Source organism: Pristiophorus japonicus, chromosome 14 (assembly GCF_044704955.1).
Source record: "Pristiophorus japonicus isolate sPriJap1 chromosome 14, sPriJap1.hap1, whole genome shotgun sequence".
In the NCBI taxonomy this organism is placed as follows: Eukaryota; Metazoa; Chordata; class Chondrichthyes; family Pristiophoridae; genus Pristiophorus; species Pristiophorus japonicus.
The window spans coordinates 165,610,541-165,635,141 of NC_091990.1; the positions used below are offsets into that span (position 1 = coordinate 165,610,541).

Sequence of the window (24,601 nt, forward strand, 5' to 3'; positions counted from 1 at the left end):
GCCTGAAGGCTGCTGACTTTCAGTGGGGGACACTGCAAATGTCCTTTCTGGGTGACATTGAGGTGATGGCTGGGAATGTCAAACCAATCATATTCTTTATGTTCTTCTTCACTCTCCTCTCCTACTTTTTGGTCACCCACTGGCTGGGCAGGCTACATTTCATTGGTGTGTGAAATGAGGAAGGTACATAAGAACATAAGAATTAGGAACAGGAGTAGGCCATCTAGCCCCTCGAGCCTGCAGCGCCATTCAACAAGATCATGGCTGATCTGGCCGTGGACTCAGCTCCACTTACCCGCTCGCTCCCCGTAACCCTTAATTCCCTCATTGGTTAAAAACCTATCTATCTGTGACTTGAATACATTCAATGAGCTAGCCTCAACTGCTTCCTTGGGCAGAGAATTCCACAGATTCACAACCCTCTGGGAGAAGAAATTCCTTCTCAACTCGGTTTTAAATTGGTTCCCCCATATTTTGAGGCTGTGCCCCCTAGTTCTAGTCTCCCCTACCAGTGGAAACAACCTCTCTGCCTCTATCTTGTCTATCCCTTTCATGATTTTAAATGTTTCTATAAGATCACCCCTCATCCTTCTGAACTCCAAGGAGTAAAGACCCAGTCTACTCAATCTACCATCATAAGGTAACCCCCTCATCTCCGGAATCAGCCTAGTGAATCGTCTCTGTACCCCCTCCAAAGCTAGTATATCCTTCCTTAAGTAAGGTGACCAAAACTGCATGCAGTACTCCAGGTGCGGCCTCACCAATACCCTGTACAGTTGCAGCAGGACCTCCCTGCTTTTGTATTCCATCCCTCTCGCAATGAAGGCCAACATTCCATTCGCCTTTCTGATTACCTGCTGCACCTGCAAACTAACTTTTTGGGATTTATGCACAAGGACCCCCAGGTCCCTCTACACCTCAGCATGTTGTAATTTCTCACCATTCAAATTATATTCCCTTTTACTGTGTTTTTTCCCCAAGGTGGATGACCTCACACTTTCCGACATTGTATTCCATCTGCCAAACCTTAGCCCATTCACTTAACCTATCTAAATCTCTTTGCAGCCTCTCTGAGTCCTCTACAGAACCCGCTTTCCCACTAATCTTTGTGTCATCTGCAAATTTTGTTACACTACACTCTGTGCCCTCTTCCAAATCATCTATGTATATTGTAAACAGTTGTGGTCCCAGCACCGATCCCTGTGGCACACCACTAACCACCGATTTCCAACCCGAAAAGGACCCATTTATCCCGTCTCTCTGCTTTCTGTTCGCCAGCCAATTCTCTATCCATGCTAATACATTTCCTCTGACTCCGCATACCTCTATCTTCTGCAGTAACCTTTTGGCACAAGGGTAAAGTTGTGGTGATGGGAGGGTAGGAAAGCATAAGGTTCATGCCCGAAGGAGGATAACTTCTGAGGATACCAGCATCATGTATCCTTTCAGCCCAGCCACTGGCCAAGGACTCAGACATGCCTCTGCCAAGAACGGCCTGCACCTTCTCCTCCAAGGGCATAAGGTGAGACTAGGATTGGGAGATGTGCCTCGTGATTGGTGCAGATTGTTGGTAGGTGAGTGATTGGGGGTGGGGGTCGTGCATTAAGCAGTGTGTGAGGCTAGTGGTGCAGTTGGTAGGAGATGGCTTTTGAAGATGCATTCACTGAACTTGACCAGTGGTCTGAGGTCATAAAGCTTCTTTGGGCACTGGAGCAAGGTGGTGGGGCCGACGCTGTTGGCAGTGATGGCCTCGATGATATACTCCCACATCGTGCTGTCTGGAGGGTCAACTGGCCCCTGTGAGTAGAGGGCCTGTCTTGCAGTGTTGATCAACTGCACAAAGCTGCAGTGCTGCATGTGAACCCTGGGTGCCCCTTCCCTGGCTTGTTAGTGCTGATGCATTTTTCCTATTTTTTGAGGTTACGAAGGGAATTCAGCTTTAAGAGTTGAATATTCACGTTTGGCACTTGTTTTTAATGTTGAATATTTTTTAAAAGGGCAGAAAGGGCTGAAAACTGCATGGTTTCACTTCATTTTCATTTGAATTACATCAGTGCGCATGGTCCATTTAATTCTCAAGCCTCTTCATTGCCCACAATTTCTTGCGAGTTCCACAGCTTCGCTTTCAGAGACTGTGCGTGGTTCGAATGCTGCACCTGCACACAAACTTTGGCTTGAATGTCTCCAGCAACACTACCAGATCAGCATTCATGGCAGGTAAGCGCCGTGCCAACAATCTTCATCCCCCAGATGAATTTTGCTCCGTTAGTGTTGTGGCCATTTTCAGCAGCCTCTAACTCCGGTTGCCAGTGGCAACTTTACTGACTCCAGTGAACTTTTCACCTTGATGTTATGTCTAGAATCCTTGGGCAGGTTTGAGAAAACTATCTCCCTGGAGGTTGAAATGGGACCCTTTCTGATGCCTCAACGTCTTTAGATCTGATCAAATCGACAGCCACTTACCATGGGACAGTTGGATGTTACCCCCACTTGGAGGAGGGCAAAACAGTGGTGAATCACAGATGGCTGAGGAAGCAGGAACAGCAAGCTAATGTAACGCCTCTGTTTAAAAAAGGGGGCAGGCAAAAGGCAGGTAACTATAGGCCGGTTAGTTTAACATCTGTAGTGGGGAAAATGCTTGAAACTATCATTAAGGAAGAAATAGCGGAACATCGAGATAGGAATAGTGCAATCAAGCAGACGCAGCATGGATTCATGAAAGGGAAATCATGTTTAACTAACTTACTGGAATTCTTTGAGGATATAACGAGCATGGTGGATAGAGGTGGACCGATGGATGTGGTGTATTTAGATTTCCAAAAGGCATTCGATAAGGTGCCACACAAAAGGTTACTGCAGAAGATAAAGGTACGCGGAGTATTGAGGGAGTGCAGCGAAGGTTTACCAGACTGATTCCCGGGATGGCGGGACTGACCTATCAAGAAAGACTGGATCAACTGAGCTTGTATTCACTGGAGTTCAGAAGAATGAGAGGGGACCTCATAGAAACGTTTAAAATTCTGACGGGGTTAGACAGGTTAGATGCAGGAAGAATGTTCACAATGTTGGGGAAGTCCAGAACCAGAGGTCACAGTCTAAGGATAAGGGGTAAGCCATTTAGGACCGAGATGCGGAGGAACTTCTTCACCCAGAGAGTGGTGAACCTGTGGAATTCTCTACCACAGAAAGTTGTTGAGGCCAATTCACTAAATATATTCAAAAAGGAGTTAGATGAGGTCCTTACTACTAGGGGGATCAAGGGGTATGGCGAGAAAGCAGGAATGGGGTACTGAAGTTGAATGTTCAGCCATGAACTCATTGAATGGCGGTGCAGGCTAGAAGGGCCGAATGGCCTACTCCTGCAGCTATTTTCTATGTTTCTATGTTTCTATGTCAGAGGAAATGTATTAGCATGGATAGAGAATTGGCTGGCGAACAGAAAGCAGAGAATCGGGATAAATGGGTCCATTTCCGGTTGGAAATCAGTGGTTAGTGGTGTGCCACAGGGATCAGTGCTGGGACCACAACTGTTTACAATATACATAGATGACCTAGAAGAGGGGACAGAGTGTAGTGCAACAACATTTGCAGATGACACTAAGATTAGTGGGAAAGTGGGTTGTGTAGACGACTCAGAGAGGCTGCAAGGAGATTTGGATAGGTTAAGCGAATGGGCTAAGGTTTGGCAGATGGAATACAATGTCGGAAAGTGTGAGGTCATCCACCTTGGGAAAAAAAACAGTAAAAGGGAATATTATTTGAATGGGGAGAAATTACAACATGCTGCAGTGCAGAGGGACCTGGGGGTCCTTGTGCATGAAACTCTTTTGGAGTTTACCTGAAAAAACATAAACATTAAACCGTGCCACCCGCCCTGGATGACACACCAGACATTTACAAGGCCCTTTTTTTTCTTTTTTGTGTTTTTTTTTGTGTTTTTCTTTTTTTTTTGGTTTTTTTTTTGGGCACTAAAATCAAATCTTTTCCTCCAGTGCCCCCTATAAAAGGGGAGGGGGACACTAAAAGCACCGGCAATTAAAACAAATTAAACTTTAAAACATAAAATCAAATTAAAATTTGGTTGCCGGGCGTGACGATGCACTCCAGTCCCTCCGGTGCCCACCTCTCGCGGAAAGCCGCGAGCGTACCGGTGGACACCGCGTGCTCCATCTCCAAGGACACCCTGGCGAGGATGTACGCGCGGAAGAGAGGCAGGCAGTCAGGTTGAACGACCCCCTCGACCGCCCGCTGCCTGGACCGGCTGATGGCACCGTTGGCCGTGCCCAGGAGCAGTCCTACGAGGAGGCCCTCGGACCTACCCGCTCCCCTCTGCACAGAGTGCCCAAAGATCAGGAGAGTGGGACTGAAGTGCAGCCAGAATTTCAGGAGCAGCCCCTTTAAATAATAAAACAGGGGCTGCAACCTCGTGCATTCCATAAAAACATGGAACACGGACTCTTCCAGACCGCAGAAATTGCAGGCGGCCTGGGAGTCCGTGAACCGGCTTAAAAATTTGTTGCACGGCACTGCTCCGTGCACCACCCTCCAGGCCAAGTCCCCGATGAATAATGGGAGGACTCCCGCATAGAGTGCCCTCCATCGGGGACCCCCGCCTTCTCCGGACGGCAAGATGGTACGCCATGGCACGTCCGGACGGCCGGCGAGGATGGCAAAGTTGAGAGTGTGCAGGAGCAGCCCGTACAGGAAACCCCTCCGCGTGGAACTGAAAGGCACGGAGGGGATTTCCTCGAGGCGGCTCAAGTTGTGAGGCGCCGGCTCCCGAGGGAGGTTCCGGGGTTTGGCGCCGATGAGGAATTCCGTCCGGACGGGGGTCAGTTCGGACGGGATCTCCCCATGTGCTTGAGCCTCCTCGATGCACCTAACAGAGTCAGGGCCCAAAGCTGTTTTTAGCGACTCGATGGCTTCGGCCGCGCGGCAGACGTTGGCTGAATTTAGGCGCCGCGCCAGGGTGCCTGGCGCCATCCAGCCCGCTCCTCCGCCATCGAGCAGGTCCCTGACCCTGGTCACCTCACCAGCCACAGCCCTCTCTTCCGACCGCCACATAAAACCTCGGTCGTGGAGGTACGGATTCCCGAGCAGCGGCTCCTGCAGGACAGCCGCCACTCCAGCCGGCGGAGAGCTGCGCTTGGTGGAGACTTTGTTCCAGACCCTGATGAGTTCCTTGTAAAAGACAGGCAGCTCCTGGAGGGCGGTCCTGACACCCCCCAAGTTCACAAACAGGAGCTGCGTGTCGTAATTGAGATCGCGCTGCTGGCGGAAGAAATACATCGCCAGAGCACACCACCTAGGAGGGGGCTCGACGTAAAGGTATCTCTGCAGGGTCTGAAGACGGAAAGTCGCAAGCTGGGCGCTGACGCACACCAACGACTGACCGCCTTCCTCAAGCGGGAGACTCAAGACCGCGGCAGAGACCCAGTGCTTCCTGTTGTTCCAGAAGAAGTCCACCAGCTTCTTCTGTATCTTGGCGACAAACGCAGGGGGAGGGGTCAAAGTGACCAGCCGGTACCACAACATTGCGACCACCAGCTGGTTTATGACTAGCGTTCGACCCCTGTAGGACAGCACTCGGAGCAGTCCTGTCCAGCGCCCTAGGCGAGCGACGACCTTGGCCTCCAGCTCCTGCCAGTTCGCCGGCCAGGCTTCCTCGTCGGGGCTAAGGTAGACTCCCAGATAGAGGAGAAGGGTCGTGCTCCAGGCAAAAGGCCTGAGCTCCTCCGGCAGGGAGTCCACCCGCCACTGACCCACCAGGAGTCCGGAACATTTTTCCCAGTGATTCTGGCGGAGGATGCGGCCGAGTAAATCTCCTGGCACTCACGCATCCTCCGCAGGTCATCGGCGTAAGCCGAGAGGACGACCTCCACGCCCGGCCCTTGCAGAGCCAGTCCCGTCAACCTCGTCCGCAGGAGGCGCAGGAAAGGCTCCACGCAGATGGCATATAACTGGCTGGACATGGGGCATCCCTGGCGCACCCCTCTCCTAAAGCGAAGGGGCGCCGTCAAGGACCCGTTAACCTTAATCAGACACTCCGCGGCGGCGTACAAAAGTCGGATACGGGCGACGAAATGTGTCCCGAACCCGAAAGCGCGCAGAGTTCCGAGCAGATAGTCGTGATCCACTCTGTCGAACGCCTTCTCTTGGTCGTGAGATAGGAAGGTGACCGACAGACCAGCCTCCTGGGAATGATGGATGAGGTCCCGGACCAGATGGATGTTATCGTGGATTGTCCGGCCCGGGACCGTGTAGGACTGGTCAGGGTGGATCATGTGGTCCAGCACGGTGCCAAGGCGAGCAGACATCGCCCTGGCGAAGATTTTGTAGTCCGTGCTGAGGAGGGAGACCGGGCGCCAGTTCTTAAGGAGGCGGAGATCGCCCTTCTTAGGCAGCAGGACGATGACTGCCCTGCGCCAAGAGAGGGGCATCTCCCCGGTCGCCAGACTTTCCCCCAGGACCCGCGCGTAGTCGCTCCCCAGGACGTCCCAGAACGCCCTGTGGAACTCCACGGTCAGCCCGATCAGCCCCGGGGATTTTCCCCTCGAGAGCCGGTCGAGGGCACCGGTCAGCTCCGCCAGGCTTAGCGGAGCTTCCAAATTTTCACCGCCCTCCGGGCTGACTTTCGGCAGGTCCTCCCACAAAACTCTATGCGCTTCCTCGCTGGACGGATCCGGAGAGAACAGAGCCCCGTAATATTCACGGGCCCTGTTGTTGACGCCCTCCGGATCCGAGACGAGAGAGCCGTCGTCGGCCAGCAGCGTCAAGAGCTGCTTACGGACACTCTGCCTTTTTTCCAGCGAGTAGAAGAAGGGGGAGCTGCGGTCCAGATCCCGCAGGAACCGGATCCGCGACCTCACTAACGCGCCTCGGGACCCGACGAGCTGCAGGTCCTTCAGCGCGGCCTTCTTAGCTTCGTACACTGTCTGCAGGGCTGGGTCCTCGACGACATGACCGAGACGGGATTCCAGGTCGAGCACCTCTTTTTCTAGGCGCCCGACTCCGGCCACCCGCCTCTTGGTCGACCCCCTCGCGTACTCTTGACAGAAGACGTGGACGTGAGCCTTGCCCACGTCCCACCATAGCCTCAAGGAGGGGAAGCCCCCTGCTTCCTTCTCCAGTCGGCCCAGAATCGACGGAACGAGTCCTGGAACCGCACGTCCTCCAGCAGCCGGTTGTTAAAGTGCCAGTACGCGGACCCCGTCCTCGCGCGGAGCGAAGCGAGCTCCGCCCACACCAGGTGGTGGTCCGAAAACGGCACCGGCCGCATGGAGGCCACCGGGACGCAGGAAACGTACGCCCGAGACACACAAAGGCGGTCGACTCTGGACCATCCAACTCCAGGCCTCACCCAAGTAAAGGCGCTGGAGTCGGGGTGGAGATTTCGCCAGACGTCCACCAAGTCGAAGGACCCGACCAGGTCCCTCAACTTCTCCATTGCCGTCATGCTCTGCGGGGCACCGGAGCGGTCCCTCGCCTCGAGGGTGCAGTTAAAATCCCCCTCGAGGACAATGCAGTCGCCGACGTCGACGGAGCCAAAAAGAGCGGACACTTCTTCGAAGAAGCGCGCCTGCTGCGGGCCGGGCTGAGGGGCGTACACGTTCACGAGATGGAGCGGCACGTCCCCCAGGCGAACCGTTACGTGCAGCAAGCGGCCTGGCATGGGCTCCTCGACCCCCAAGATCTCCGGCTTAAAATGTGGGCCCAGCAAGATGGCCACCCCACTAGAAGTGGCGGTGAGGTGGCTCATGCGGACCTCTACTTGCCATTCCAGGAGCCACGTGGCTTCGTCTCCCGGAACGGTGTGGGTTTCTTGCAGGAAGCACACCGCATATTTCCCCTCCCGCAGGAGCGAAAAATTGTCAAATCTACGACGTGCCCCTCTGCCGCCGTTGATGTTGAGGCTGGCTATGGTTATCTTCATGGCAAAAGCATAGTGCAACCTCTACCTTAACCTATTGCGGGGGAGGGAGCGGAGTCTTTTGTTGACCTCCACTCCTTCAGCAGCCCAGCGAGGAACTTTTTGAGCCGGCGCAGCTCAAAGCCTTGCGCCCTTGATAAGGGCCCGCCCGCAGCCATGGTTTTAGCGGCGACGCGGACGGAAGCGATGAGCAGCCCCGGCTCGGACCATCTTTCCCGGGCCAGATGGGCTCGGATGCGGCGACCCTGGCTCTCGACCAAAAAGTCCCGGAGATCCTCTACGGAAATGAGGGGGGACTCAGTGGCGGGCACGAGGTGATCCACCGCCTCACTGGCGATGGACTCGAAATCTTCACCCGCGTCCTCCACCGAGAGGTCACCGCTAGCAGCCGGCCCATCGACCGCACGTGGGACGGCAAACGGCCCGGCCGCTCCATCTGGCCCTGGCTCTGCCCCGATCCCACCCCCAGGATCGTCGGCAGAGGAGTCCCCACTGGGCTCTTTTAGAATTGGTGCTGGGTCGGGAAGCGACAGCGGAAGGGGTTCCTCCTCCGCCCCAGGAACCGGGGAACAAGGAGAGACCCGGCCATAGAAAATCCCCAGGCCCTCCAAGCGCTCCAGCTCCAAAGTAGGGGGCGAGGGTGGGTGTTCCTCCCCCTCCCCGCCGCCACCCCCCGGCCCAGCGTGTACAGATTCATTAAAAGTGTTAATACTTTGTATTTCTGCCGAATCGAGCAAATCCCGGGGGAAGTTGGATATTGGCTGGGCGGGCTCCGGTTCGGCCTTTTCGGCCCCGCCCGCCTCAGTCCCCGGGACGCTCGACCCGGCGGCTACGCATTCTTCCGCTGGCCCCACGCCCCCCACGACAGGCAGATCTTTCACGCCATCCCCGGGAGGCAGCGGCTGGGCAGCCTCGACTGCCTCACCCTCCCCGGGGACAGATTCCTCGTACCTACGGCGCAGTTTGGGGGCGCCGGTGGGGGACGCGGGACACGCGGCGGGCACCGACTCCTCCGCGGAGGGATGTTGTTCCCCCCCCCCGCCTCATTGGAGCGGCGCCTCCTTTTTTTCCTGGGGGGGCACGGAGACAGGGTGACACCCGTGTCTGCCGAGGCCTCCCGCTCCACTCCCCCCTTTTTCTTATCTTGCCCGCGCCCGAACCCCTCTGCGGTATTAGTCAAGGGCTCGGGCACGGGCTCAGGGCACCCCGCGCTCACCGGTGACGGGGTTGGGCCGAGCGCGGTGAACAGCTTGTCTGGTGCACTAAGGGGACCCGCCTCTAGATGTTTCGCCTTCTTTCGCGCCTTCTTTCCGGCCGGACGCTCTCCCTCCCCCCCCGCCGGAGGCCATGAAAACAAAGGCCCCCGACGATGCCCGCGCACCCACAGCTCCCGGCACGCGGACGCTACTCGGGGGAGGGGTGGCGGCGGCGCCAGCCTTGGCCGCCCTCGGTGGTTTGGAGGCATGGCACCGCACGCCGTCCGACGTCCAAAAGACGCGGTAGGCAGTCCCCTCGTGCACCACATTAAAATTGCCCTCTGTCGTCTCTTCCCGCGCCAGCCGGACAAAGAGCTGGCGGCGGAAGGAGAACACAAGGCGCAGGCTGTTCTACCTGAGGCCAAGCGGTATGGGGTTGATCCCCGACCTTACCTCCCCCAGTTGGTGTAGGTGAGGGAGGAGGAGCTCAGCGGGAACAAAGGGCGGGACGTTTGATAGAATGACCCTCTGCGCGGTGGCCACGAGAGGGTCCACCGGCAGGAACGCCCCGCCCACCGTGAGCCCCTTTTCAATGGCCAGGGACACCGCCCGCTCCGACCCCAGGAAGAACACGGCCTTCCCAGACATCTTGGAGGCTGCGACAATGGCCGAGGGGCCGACTACCCCAGCCATCGCCCGCACGCACTCCTCGATGGTCATTGTGGGGTGAGTGTAGCTGTTGACCCCGTGTTTCGTAGTTATAAGTCTGAATGGTGGCAGGGCAGCAGGTGGCGCAGGAGGTGCCGTGGATGTGGATGCCACCTGCACATAAGTCCTAGCTGGCCCTGCCACCGGCGTAGATGGGGTCGCCATCACGGGGTCCCTTTAAGGGCTACACCCACCCCAAAGTCACAGGCCTTAATGGTCTTTAAATGGCCTCGTTTAATAGACTGAGCAGAGGAGCTCTTAATGAGGCACACCTCTCCCCTAGTTGACAATTGGGGAGGGGCCTTGCTCCCTCTGCTCAGTTGTCTTAATTGATTTATATTTTTCCAATCAATTTGGGAGGAAAAGGGCTCTCAGAGAGAGAGGGGAGAGACAGAGAGTAACAGAGAAAGAGAGAGGGGGGTGGGAAGGGAGGAAACTGCGAGGGCAGGTCTCCCCTCGCAGCTGTGGGTGGGTGCAATCTCCAGATGGCAAACAAAAATAGTCTTTGGGGTGGTCTTCGGGTGAGGGGAGAAGATGTCTTCACCTGGTGCAGCTGGAGCCACACAGGCACACACTCCCAACGATGTTAATTAGGGTGGATTAATTGTTTCTTCAGCCTGGTAGCTCCAGCTATCCCAGGCTAGGCAATGGGGGAGGGGTGCTTCAAAGGTGTGTGGGGCCTAGTTGTAAGCAAGGCCCCCACACACACTTCCACACACACACACACACCCCGCGATGTTCCGGCCCCCGACTGGTCTTCTTTCCTCCCCCCACCGATACAGCAAAGTATTTTAGGGACTGCACCAATTCACCCACCTGTAGAATGGTAGAGTCTCCCTCCTTCCACACTGGATGTTGTTGTTGGTCTTTCCCCCTCTCTCCAACTCTTTGTAGAAATGGTGAAGTTGTTCAAGTTTTCTGCTTTTTCCTCCTCTCCCTCTGGGTGAAAGTTGGTGGTGAAGCCCCTTCCTTCCTTCCTTCCTTCCTTCCTTCTCTTCCTGGGCTGATTCACAGGCCCAGCCAGGAGCAAAAGCAGCAGCTCCTTCTCTCACTGCTCACAGCTCCAACTGTTTAGGCCACGCCTCCACTGCTCCACAATTGGCCCAGGTGCAACAGGTAATCAGGAAGGCGAATGGAATGTTGGCCTTCATTGCGAGAGGGATGGAGTACAAAAGCAGGGAGGTCTTGCTGCAACTGTATAAGGTATTGGTAAGGCCGCACCTGGAGTACTGCATGCAGTTTTGGTCACCTTACTTAAGGAAGGATATACTAGCTTTGGAAGGGGTACAGAGACGTTTCACTAGGCTGATTCCAGAAATGAGGGGGTTACCTTATGATGATAGATTGAGTAAACTGGGTCTTTGCTCCTTGGAGTTCAGAAGGATGAGGGGTGATCTTATAGAACCATTTAAAATAATGAAAGGGATAGACAAGATAGAGGCAGAGAGGTTGTTTCCATTGGTAGGGGAGACTAGAACTAGGGGGCACAGCCTCAAAATACGGAGGAGCCAATTTAAAACCGAGTTGAGAAAGAATTTCTTTTCCCAGAGGGTTGTGAATCTGTGGAATTCTCTGCCCAAGGAAGCAGTTGAGGCTAGCTCATTGAATATTTTCAAGTCAAAGATAGATAGAATTTTAACCAGTAAGGGAATTAAGGGTTACGGGGAGAGGGCGGGTAAGTGGAGCTGAGTCCACGACCAGATCAGCCATGATCTTATTGAATGGCAGAGCAGGCTCGAGGGGCTAGATAGCCTACTCCTGTTCCTAATTCTTATGTTCTTATGTTCTTTCTGGACTTCTGTAAATTTCCCTAACGGCAAGTTCCACTTTGGGATAAAAAGGCTACAGATGAAAGTAGACGGTACTTTTCTGAGCTGGGAATTAAGTCATATTGTTGGTCAGACTGGTAGAAGCTTCACTGCATATATAAACACAAAAAGTGATTCCACTATGATAGTCATCAAGAAATCAAATAGGGAATTCAGAAGAAACATCTTTACCCAAAGAGAGGTGAGAATATGGAACACGGTACCACATGAAGTAGTTGAGGCGAATAGTATTGATGCATTTAAGGGGAAGCTAGATAAGTATGTGAGGGAGAAGGGAATAGAGAGTTATGTCAATAGAGTTATATGAGGAAGACTGGGAGGAATTTAGAATGGCACATAAATGTCGGTATGGACTGGTTGGGCCGAATGGCTGGTTTCTGTGCTGTATATTCTATTAACGGTGCTAAACCTGCAATGAATCTATTTGATGTTGTCACTGGGTGCCAAGTACTATCATCCCTCACCTCAAAGAGTCCAAGAGGGCGAAATTGGGTTCCTTTGCGCCTGCCGTTAGCATTCCCTGGGGGCGATAATGGGGCACAAATGGTTTTGCAATGAGATCAGTAACTCCCACCATATTCAGAGTGAGCTTTGTGACGATGCCCCGATCTCCTTCCCCCACAGATCGTGACATCATCGCCATGTACATCGGCCCGATAATGCTCTGAACCCGAAATTGTGGTCCACCACCTGCAGCAGCGCCGGGCCAATACACAGAGCTGCAGCCGATGTCCATTGGGCGGCTGACTGCGCCGGGCCAATACACCGAGAGCTGCAGCCGATGTCCATTGGGCGGCTGACTGCGCCGGGCCAATACTCCGAGAGCTGCAGCCGATGTCCATTGGGCGGCTGGCCGCTTTGGAGATGATGCTTAAAGGCGAGCTGGTTGAGTAAAGTAAAAAAAACCTTACCTTCTCTCTTGCAGCTTTTTTCATGGGTTCCTACCCGTGATCGATCAGTCCAGCACTCTGCTCAAGTATCGGGCTGATCTCGCGGAATCGCGGCTTCCATCGTGGATTAGATACGTTGTTTTCCCTTTGCAGAGCCTGCTGCGGTGGCCCTTCCATTTAAGTGGGGGTGGGGGGGAAGGGGGAGCCTTTCAATGCAGCAGCGCAGCGCGGCCCAGTGTACAGCACGGCCCCCAGTGTACAGCACGGCCCAGTGCACAGAACGGCCCCCAGTGTACGGCCTGGCCCCCTGCGTACGGCGCGGCCCCTTGCGTACGGCGCGGCACCCAGCGTGCGACGCGGCCCCCTGCGTACGGCGCGGCGACGCGGCCCCCTGCGCGGCCCCCAGTGTGCGGCGCGGCCCCCTGCGTACGGTGCGGCCCCCAATGTGCGACGCGGCCCCCAGTGTGTGGCGCGGCCCCCAGTGTGCGGCACGGCCCCCAGTGTGCGGCACGGCCCTCAGTGTACAACATGGCCCCCAGTGTGCAGCGTGGCCCAATGTGCAGCGTGTTCCACTCACCGCCACCCCCCGCCCCCATCCCCCCGCCTGTTGCCCATTGCATTCCCGGAAGGAAGTGCAGCGCTTGATTTAGCGTTCCACTTCCTTCTTGGAGTGCAAATGCCGAATTTTTAAATGGCTAACCCCTTATTCTGAGATTGTGACCCCTGGTTCTAGACTCCCCAGCCTGGGGGAAACATCCTCCCTGCAACTACCTTGTCAAGCCCTGTAAGAATTTTGTATGTTTAAATAAGATTACCTGTCATTATTCGACACTCTAGAGAATATAGGCCTAGTCTACTCAATCTCTCCTCATAGGACAATCCCCCCATCCCAGGAATCAGTCTGGTGAACCTTTGTTGCACTCCCTCTATGGCGAGTATATCCTTCCTTAGGTAAGGTGACCCAAACTGTACACAGTACTCCAGGTGTGGTCTCACCAGGGCCCGATATAATTGCAGTAAGACATCTTTAGTCTTATAGTCATATCCTCTTGCAATAAAGGCCAACATACCATTGGCTTTCTTAATTGCTTGCTGTACCTGCATGTTAATTTTCAGTGATTGGTGTACAAGGACACCCAGGTCCCTCTGAACACCAACATTTCCCAATCTCTCACCATTTAAAAAATACTCTGCTTTTCTATTTTTCCTACCAAAGTGGATAACTTCACATTTCTCCACATTATATTCCATTTGCCATGTTCTTGCCCATGCACTTAGCCTGTTCATATCCCCTTGAAGTCTCTGTTGCATCCTCCTCACAAATTACATTCCCACCTAGCTTTGTATCATCAGCTAACTTGGATACATAAAATTTGGTCCCCTCATCCAAATCATTGATATAGATTGTGACTAGCTGAGGCCCTTGCGGTACCCCACTAGTTACAGGCTGCCAACCCGAGAATTACCCATTTATTCCTACTCTCTGTTTTCTGTCCGTTAACCAATCCTCAATCCATCAGAGTATATTACCCCCAATCCTATGAGCCCTAATTTTGTTTAATAACCTCTTGTGTGGCACCGTATCGAACGTCTCATTAAAATCCAAATACACCACATCCACTGGTTCCCCCTTATCTATTCTGTGAATTACAACCTCAAAAAACTCTTTGTCAAACATGATTTCCCTTTCATAAATCCGTGTTGACTCTGACCAATCCTATTATTATTTGCTAAGTGCCCTGTTACCACGTCCTTAATAATAGATTCTAGCATTTTCCCCACTACTGATGTCAGGCTAACTGGTCTGTAGTTCCCTATTTTCCCTCCTTTCTGAAATAGCGGGGTTACATTTACTACCTTCCAATCTGCAGGAACCGTTCTAGAATCTATGGAATTTTGAAAGATGATAACAAATGCATGCACTCTCTCTAAAGCCACCTCTTTCAAAACCCTAGGATGTAGGCCATCAGGTACAGTGATTTATCGGCTTTCAGTCCCATTAATTTCTCCAGTACTATTTTTTTATTAATACTAATTTCTTTCAGTTCCTCATTCTCGCTAGACCCTTGCTTCTCCATTATTTCCGAGAGGTTTTTTGCATCTTCTTCCATTTCCTTATTCCCCATTATAATTTCTCCTGTCTCAGCCTGTAAGGGACCCACATTTACTTTCATTAATCTTTTCCTTTTTACATACCTATAGAAGCTTTTACAGCCTGTTTTTATGTGTCTTGCTAGTTTACTCTCATTTTTTTCCCCTTTCTTTATCAATTTCTTGGTCCTCCTTTGCTGAATTCTAAAACCCTCCCAATCCTCAGGCTGACTACTCTTTTTGGCAACATTATAAGCCTCTCCGTTTGATCTAATACTATCTTTAACTTCTCTTGTTAGCGACGGTTTGACCACTTTCCCTGTGGGGTTTCTGTGCCTTAAAGGCATGTATGTTTGTTGTTAATTATATATTAATTCTTTAAATGCTCGTCATTGCTTGTCTACCGTTAAACCTTTTAATGTAGTTAGCCAACTTGCCCCTTATACCTACGTAGTTTCCTTTGTTTAGATTTAAAACCCTAGTTTCAGATTTAACAAAATCATTTTCAAACTTAATTAAAAATTATATCATATTATGGTCACTCTTCCCTAAAGACCCCTTTCTACAAGGCTATTAATTAACCCTTTCTCATAGAAACATAGAAACATAGAAAATAGGTGCAGGAGCAGACCATTCAGCCCTTCTAGCCTGCACCGCCATTCAATGAGTTCATGGCTGAACATGCAACTTCAGTACCCCCTTCCTACTTTCACGCCATACCCCTTGATCCCCCGAGTAGTAAGGACTTCATCTAACTCCCTTTTGAATATATTTAGTGAATTGGCCTCAACTACTTTCTGTGGTAGAGAATTCCACAGGTTCACCACTCTCTGGGTGAAGAAGTTTCTCCTTATCTCGGTCCTAAATGGCTTACCCCTTATCCTTAGACTGTGACCTCTGGTTCTGGACTTCCCCAACATTGGGAACATTCTTCCTGCATCCAACCTGTCCAAACCCGTCAGAATTTTAAACGTTTCTATGAGGTCCCCTCTCACTCTTCTGAACTCCAGTGAATACAAGCCCAGTTGATCCAGTCTTTCTTGATAGGTCAGTCCCACCATCCCGGGAATCAGTCTGGTGAATCTTCGCTGCACTCCCTCAATAGCAAGAATGTCCTTCCTCAAGTTAGGAGACCAAAACTGTACACAATACTCCAGGTGTGGCCTCACCAAGGCCCTGTACAACTGTAGCAACACCTCCCTGCCCCTGTATTCAAATCCCCTCGCTATGAAGGCCAACATGCCATTTGCTTTCTTAACCGCCTGCTGTACCTGCATGCCAACCTTCAATGACTGATGTACCATGACACCCAGGTCTCGTTGCACCTTCCCTTTTCCTAATCTGTCACCATTCAGATAATAGTCTGTCTCTCTGTTTTTACCACCAAAGTGGATAACCTCACATTTATCCACATTATACTTCATCTGCCACGCATTTGCCCACTCACCTAACCTATCCAAGTCACTCTGCAGCCTCATAGCATCCTCCTCGCAGCTCACACTGCCACCCAACTTAGTGTCATCCGCAAATTTGGAGATACTACATTTAATCCCCTCGTCTAAATCATTAATGTACAATGTAAACAACTGGGGCCCCAGCACAGAACCCTGCGGTACCCCACTAGTCACTGCCTGCCATTCCGAAAAGTACCCATTTACTCCTACTCTTTGCTTCCTGTCTGACAACCAGTTCTCAATCCACGTCAGCACACTACCCCCAATCCCATGTGCTTTAACTTTGCACATTAATCTCCTGTGTGGGACCTTGTCGAAAGCCTTCTGAAAGTCCAAATATATCACATCAACTGGTACTCCATTGTCCACTTTATTGGAAACATCCTCAAAAAATTCCAGAAGATTTGTCAAGCATGATCTCCCTTTCACAAATCCATGCTGACTTGGATCTGTCACCATTTTCCAAATGCGCTGCTATGACATCCTTAATAATTGATTCCATCATTTTACCCACTACTGAGGTCAGGCTGACCGGTCTATAATTCCCTGCTTTCTCTCCCTCCTTTTTTAAAAAGTGGGGTTACATTGGCTACCCTCCACTCGATAGGAACTGATCCAGAGTCAATGGAATGTTGGAAAATGACTGTCAATGCATCCGCTATTTCCAAGGCCACCTCCTTAAGTACTCTGGGATGCAGTCCATCAGGCCCTGGGGATTTATCGGCCTTCAATCCCATCAATTTCCCCAACACAATTTCCCGACTAATAAAGATTTCCCTCAGTTCCTCCTCCTTACTAGACCCTCTGACCACTTTTATATCCGGAAGGTTGTTTGTGTCCTCCTTAGTGAATACTGAACCAAAGTACTTGTTCAATTGGTCTGCCATTTCTTTGTTCCCCGTTATGACTTCCCCTGATTCTGACTGCAGGGGACCTACGTTTGTCTTTACTAACCTTTTTCTCTTTACATACCGATAGAAACTTTTGCAATCCGCCTTAATGTTCCCTGCAAGCTTCTTCTCGTACTCCATTTTCCCTGCCCTAATCAAACCCTTTGTCCTCCTCTGCTGAGTTCTAAATTTCTCCCAGTCCCCAGGTTCGCTGCTATTTCTGGCCAATTTGTATGCCATTTCCTTGGCTTTAATACTATCCCTGATTTCCCTAGATAGCCACGGTTGAGCCAACTTCCCTTTTTTATTTTTACGCCAGACAGGAATGTACAATTGTTGTAATTCATCCATGCGGTCTCTAAATGTCTGCCATTGCCCATCCACAGTCAACCCCTTAAGTATCATTAGCCAATCTATCTTAGCCAATTCATGCCTCATACCTTCAAAGTTACCCTTCTTTAAGTTCTGGACCATGGTCTCTGAATTAACTGTTTCATTCTCCATCCTAATGCAGAATTCCACCATATTATGGTCACTCTTCCCCAAGGGGCCTCGCACAATGAGATTGCTAATTAATCCTCTCTCATTACACAACACCCAGTCTAAGATGGCCGCCCCCCTAGTTGGTTCCTCGACATATTGGTCTGGAAAACCATCCCTTATGCACTCCAGGAAATCCTCCTCCACCGTATTGCTTCCAGTTTGGCTGGCCCAATCTATGTGCATATTAAAGTCACCCATTATAACTGCTGCACCTTTATTGCATGCACTCCTAATTTCCTGTTTGATGCCCTCCCCAACATCACTACTACTGTTTGGAGGTCTGTACACAACTCCCACTAACGATTTTTGCCCTTTAGTGTTCTGCAGCTCTACCCATATAGATTCCACATCATCCAAGCTAATGTCTTTCCTAACTATTGCATTAATCTCCTCTTTAACCAGCAATGCTACCCCACCTCCTTTTCCTTTTATTCTATCCTTCCTGAATGTTGAATACCCCTGGATGTTGAGTTCCCAGCCCTGATCATCCTGGAGCCACGTCTCCGTAATCCCAATCACAATGCTAGATCTAAAATTGCCTGCTCCCTACTGTTCCTGAACATACTGATCTCCAAAACCATCTTGTGGAATTTGTCTTCCACACTATCACTGGAAATTTGATTTGCACAATCTATATGTAGATTAACGACCCCATGATTACTGTAATACCCTTGTTACGTGCGCCTCTAATTTCCTGATTTATACTCTGCCCTACATTACAACTACTGTTTGGGGCCTATAAACAACTCCCACCAATGTTTCTGCTCCTTGCTATTTCTTAGCTCCACCCAAACTGATTCTACTTCTTGATTTTCAGAGCTAAGATCCTTTCTCTTTACTGTCTTTATCCCATTCTTCATTATCAGAGCTACCCCTCCTCCTTTTCCAGTTTGCCTATCTCTTCGAAAAGTTAAGTATCCTGGAATATTTAGTTCCCAACCTTGGTCACTTTGCAACCACGTCTCTGTAAGGGCTATTAGATCAAACCCATTAATTTCTATCTATGCTATTGATTCATCTATTTTGTTGCGAATGCTTTGCGCATTCAAAAATAGTGCCTTTAGCTCTGACTTTTTTCTATTTTTCCCTGATATCACCTTAGTCACTGATGCCCTATTACCTTTGTTACTCTCTCTGTACCTTACATCCTCACTTCATTAGTTTCACACCCTGTCTACTGCCCTAATTATCCGATTTGCCAGAACACTAGTTCCAGCCCAGTTTAAGTGGAGCCCGTCCCAACGGAACAGCTCCCTCTTTCCCCAGTACTTTACCAGTGCCCCATAAAGTAAAACCCCTACCTCCCAGAGCCGCATGTAACATTCTGATCTGCTTGTCCCTATGCCAATTGGAGTGTGGCTCAGGTAGCAATCCAGAGATTATTACCTTTGAGGTTTTGCTTTTTAATTTGGACCCCAATTCCTCAAACTCTCTCAGCAGAACCTCATTCCTAGTTCTACCTATGCCGTTGGTTCCTACGTGGACCACAACAACTTGACCCTCCTCTTCCCACTCCAAGTTCTTCTCCAGCCGTGAGGAGATGTCTTTAACCCTGGCACCAGGCAGGCAACACAACCTTTGGAGCTCCCGCTCGCGGCTGCAGAAAACAGTATCTACCCCTCTGACTATACTGTCTCCTACCACAACTACATTCCCTTTCACTCCCCCCACTTGAATGGCCTCCTGCATCATGGTGCCATGGTCAGCTTGTTCATTCATCCTGCAGGCTTTTGCCTCATCCAAACAGGCAACAAACCTTATTCCCGTTGGATAAGGACAAATGCTGAGGCTCCTCCAGCACTGCATCTGGGGTCCCCTTACCAGCCTGAGTTGCAGTTATACCCTCCTGTCCCTGACCACTAACCAGACCTGTACCACTACCTAATCTAAGGGGTGTGACTGCCTCCTGAATCAAAGTGTCCAGGTAACACTCCCCCTCCCTGATACCTCGCAATGTCTACACCTCAGACTCCAGCTCAACAACTCTGAGCTGAAGTTTCTCAAGATGCAGGCATTTACTGATTGTCCGGGATCACAATGCTTTCCACAAACTCCGACATGCTGCAGTTATGGCACAACATCTGCATTGCCATCCCTATATGACCTTGTTCTATTTAATTAAATGTACTTAAATTTGTATTTAAGTAACATAGTCTACAGGTTAGTTTTTTGACTACTTAATTGATCTAGATTAAGTTATGGGCAGTGAAATTAAATATCTGCTTGTAACACAAAGCACTACAAGTAGCAAATCCTTCCTCACCTTCTCCGAATTCCCACTCTTTACAACTTCCCAAATAAAATACTCTGTTTAAGTGCACTCCGTTTAATGCCGCACTGTGCAGACTGCTCTGTGCTCTGCAGACCAGTTTACTTTTATACTGTAGCAGCCTCACCCAAGTTACAAGTGATGGCCCAGCTTCTCTGCACTCGGTCATTTGCACCGGACTCCTGGCCACAAGCCATGTACATTGTTTGTGCACAAAATTAAAACGAAATATCCACAGATGAAAGTTCTCTGCAAGTGAAGCTTCTGATCTGCATGTTTTTAATCCTTTTTTTAGAAAGGATTTTCCCTGAATGTGTGATAGGGTCTTTGGATTGACAATTGGAACAGACCGAGTTAGTGGTAAATTAGAAGAGTCAGTCAGTAGATAAGGAATGATTAAGTAGAGATGCCATTGGTACACTGACATATCCCAGTATCTGAACTTTCAGATAATCTCAAAACTGGTTTCTTTTTATGCTAACAATAGTAAACAATAAAAAGCACTGTATCCTATGGTGGGTAGTGGTTTTGCACAAGGATCAGTGCTGGGACCACTGTTGTTCACAATTTGTATTAACGACTTGAGACTTTGGAATCAAAAACACAATTTCTAAATTTGCGGATGACACCAAATTGGGGGGATAGTCAATACTGAGGAGGACTGCAACAAATTACAGGAGCACATTAATAAACTTGCAGGATGGGCATATAATTGGCAAATAAAGTTCAACACAGATAAATGTGAGGTATTATATTTTGGTAGGAAGAATAAGGAGGTCACTTATTACTTGGAGGGTGAGAGTCTGGGTGGGGTAGAGGAACAAAGGGATCTTGGAGTACAAATACACAAATCACTAAAAGTTGCAATACAGGTTAGCAAGGCCATAAAAGAGGTAAGCCAAGAACTAGGGTTTAGAAACATAGAAAATAGGTGCAGGAGTAAGCCATTCGGCCCTTTGAGCCTGCACCACCATTCAATAAGATCATGGCTGATCATTCCCTCAGTACCCCTTTCCCGCTTTCTCTCCATACCCCTTGATCCCTTTAGCCGTAAGGGTCATATCTAACTCCCTCTTGAATATATCCAATGAACTGGCATCAACAACTCTCTGCGGTAGGGATTTCCATATGTTAACAACTCTCTGAGTGAAGAAGTTTCTCCTCATCTCAGTCCTAAATGGCCTACCCCTTATCCTAAGACTGTGTTCCCTGGGTCTGGACTTCCCCATCATCGGGAACATTCTTCCCGCATCTAACCTGTCCAGTCCCGTCAGAATCTTATAAGTTTCTATGAGATCCCCTCTCATCCTTCTAAACTCCAGTGTATAAAGGCCCAGTTGATCCAGTATCTCCTCATATGTCCATCCCGATATCCCGGGAATCATTCTGGTGAACCTTCGCTGCACTCAGAACTAAACACAATATTCCAGGTGAGGTCTCACCAAGGCCCTGTACAATTGCAGTAAGACCTCCCTGCTCCTATACTCAAATCCCCTAGCTATGAAGGCCAACATACCATTTGCCTTCTTCACCACCTGCTGTACCTGCATGCCAACTTTCAATAACTGATGAACCATAACACCCAGGTCTTGTTGCACCTCCCCCTTTCCTAATCTTCCGCCATTCAGATAATATTCTGCCTTCGTGTTTTTGCCCCCAAAGTGGATAACCTCACATTTATCCACATTATACTGCATCTGCCATGCATTTGTCCACTCATTTCTAGAGGTATAGAATCGAATTGCAGGGAAGTTATGCTAAACCCGTATCGAACCTTGGTTAGACTACACTTTGAGTACTGCGTATGGTTGCCATATTATAAAAAGGATATAGAGGCAGTGGAGAGGGTGCAGAGAAGATTTACAAGGATGATACCAGAAATGCGAGGGTATACATATCAGGAAACGATGAACAGGCTGGGTCTCTTTTCTCTTAAAGGCTGAGGGGTGGCCTAATAGAAGTCTTTTAAATTATGAAAGGTTTTGATAGAGTGGATAGAGAGAATGTTTCCACTTGTGGGGAAGAGCATAACTAGAGGCCATCAATATAAGGTAGTCACCAAGAAATCCAATATGGAATTCAGAAGAAACTTATTTACCCAGAGAGTGGTGAGAATGTGGAACTCGCTGCCACAGGGAGTGGTTGAAGCGAATAGTATCGATGCATTTAAGGGGAGGCTGGACATGCATCTGAGGGAGAAGGGAATAAAGAGTTATGCTGATAGATTTAGATGAGGAAAGACAGGAGGAGGCTCGAGTGGAGCATAAATGTTGGCATGGACTGGTTGGGCCGAATGGTCTGTTTCTTTGCTGTATATCCTGAGTAATCCTATGTATTGTGATTGTCCCAAAACATCAATCTCCTCCAATATCAAATGTGAACTGCAAAATCTACATCATCTTCCTTTTGATCTACACAACTTGTATTTCCATACTTGCAGTACCATATAATTTACCCCTGCAATGAAACTTCTCTTACCTTTAAAAGTCGCAGTACCCTAGTGAGACGTACCAATTTGAAGATTCGGACAGTACGGACCTTGTGTACACTGCGTTCAAAGAGATGGTCTATGAGGATGTCAGTTGTTGCTAATGTGAGGATGAACAGGTCAAACTGGTTCCAGTGATCAAAGATATAGGCTTTTTGCAAAGCAAGGGCCTGAAATCCAAACAAATACTTATCAATAATCAGTCATCCTCTAAAATATGTCTGCCTATGAGAAACATATTGGGTCTGATTTTAAAATTAACATCTTTCATTGAAAATACAGAAGAAAAGACAAGTCCAGTCCTCCCCATTTTTGAATGGACAAAGTCTACATACAATGAGTTATATAAGATATTCAACTGTATGGTTGCCAACCATCTATGTTCGGAATAGACAACCCATTTCTTTCAACCCTTGTTCACTTCATTCATGTAGTGGCTTCTGAAAAAGCAATTCTAGCTCTGGCTGACTCTCCTTCCAGAAATATAGTGATTGTCTCCCCTTCACATGCGTGGAAGAGGAAAACTAGCATATTTTCTGGATAGAGAGTTAGCCAATACAATGTTAACAATGTTTGAGCAGCCATGACACAAGCAGAAAATGGCAGTTGACAGGTAAACCTGAATGGCTTATTCATCTCACTGCTATTCCCCTGGCGAGTCATTTGGAGGTAAAGAAAGTCAGTAGTTTTGGAAACCATAGCAGCCAATGGTTTCAATCGTTAGTTTAGAATCTGTCATAAATATTACAATTAAGGAGTTACACAGATTTTGTTTCTAAAGCAGGTTCTGCTGAGCCCTGAAATTTGCTCGACTTTTTCAGCATTTCTTTTGCACTAGAATGACGTTTGTGCTCACTGATGCCTGCAAATTGGGCAGATCACGTTTACACCCAGATCCACCCCATAACAGCTGTGCTGCCGTCTGTGGTCAAGTTTGGGACCTTCTGACAGTCTGTGTGCCAATGGTGCTCAGAACTCAATATATGGAAACGACCTGAAATGGCATAGGAGTGCCCAAATCTTGCGATTAGTGTCCCCATTGTAACAAGTGTAATCCACAACAAGTTAAAAGGAGTGTATGTGCATCAGCTGATACTGGCTGAAGTACTTTACTGTGAAGCCTGTACAAGCTTTAAAAAATATTTGCTTAAAAGTTATTCAACTCTAACATCTTCCAGTTCTGATGAAAGGTTATTAACCTGAAACGTTAAATCTCTACAGATGCTGCCTGACCTGCTGAGTATTTCCAGCATTTTCTGTTTTTATTTCAGATTTCCAGCATCCGCAGTATTTTGCTTCTGTTTATAAAGTTATTGCTGGACTCACAAGGGATCTTTTGGATAGGAGTTCTTTTGCTGTGCACCTGAAAAGAACAGACCGCACTCTGGCAGCTGAATGGCTTGTGAGACCACTAGGAAATTCTTATAAGATATAATACACTAGAACTTATTGATGTGTGGTATTGAACAGTAACCGAACACTGCTCAAGATTTTCCAGCATAAGTAAGCATGTTCATGAATCCACAATTATACTGTTTTAATTCCTTGCAATATTATGTACACTGTAACAACTTAAACTATGCAGCTGCAGGACACATGACATTGTCAGTGCTTTCCTGTGGTCCCAAACAGTACAACCTACAGACACCAATTAAGAAGACTACTTCAGAATTACAAGCATCAGGCAATGGCCATCTCCAACAAGACAGAGCATAACAGCCTCCCTTTGACATTCAATGGGATTACCATCGCCATTTTCCCCATCACCAACATCCTGTGGTTCACCATTGACAAGAAACTGAACTGGACCTGCCACATAAATGCTGTGATTACTAGAGCAGGTCAGAGGCTGTGTGTTCTACAGCAAGGGGCTCATCTCCTGACTCCCCAAAAGCTCTCTTCCACCTACAGGGTAGAAGTGAGGAGTGTGATAGAATACTCTCCACTTGCCTGGATGGGTGCAGCTCCAACAACACTCAAGAAGCACAACACTATCCAGAACAAAGCAGTCCACTTGATCGGGACCCAATCCACTGGTTTAAACATCCACTCTCTCCACCATCGGAATACTGTGGATTCTGTATCTACAGAATGGACTGCAGCAAGCTACCAAGGCTTCTTTGGCAGCACCTCCCAAACCCGTGACCTTCACAACCTAGAAAGTCAAGGGCAGCAGGTGTGGAACATTCCTGTTTCTGTCCACGTCACACACCATCCTGATTTGGACATATCTCGTTTTCTTTCATTGTCACTGGGTCAAAATCCTGGAATTCCCTAGCTAACAGCACTGTCGGAGTACCTTCAACACACGGA

At 49.4% G+C, this 24,601-nt stretch overlaps 1 protein-coding gene across 4 annotated transcripts in view; it reads right to left on the bottom strand.

Moving 5' to 3' along the window:
• Positions 1-24,601, bottom strand: part of LOC139280197 (sperm-specific sodium:proton exchanger-like) — a 654,445-nt gene that overhangs the window by 352,087 nt on the left and 277,757 nt on the right. For all 4 annotated transcript variants that reach the window (XM_070899784.1, XM_070899786.1, XM_070899785.1 and 1 more), the window contains one exon: positions 22,279-22,458. In XM_070899784.1, coding sequence (XP_070755885.1) covers positions 22,279-22,458 — 180 coding nt within the window. The remainder of the gene's footprint in view (positions 1-22,278; positions 22,459-24,601) is intronic.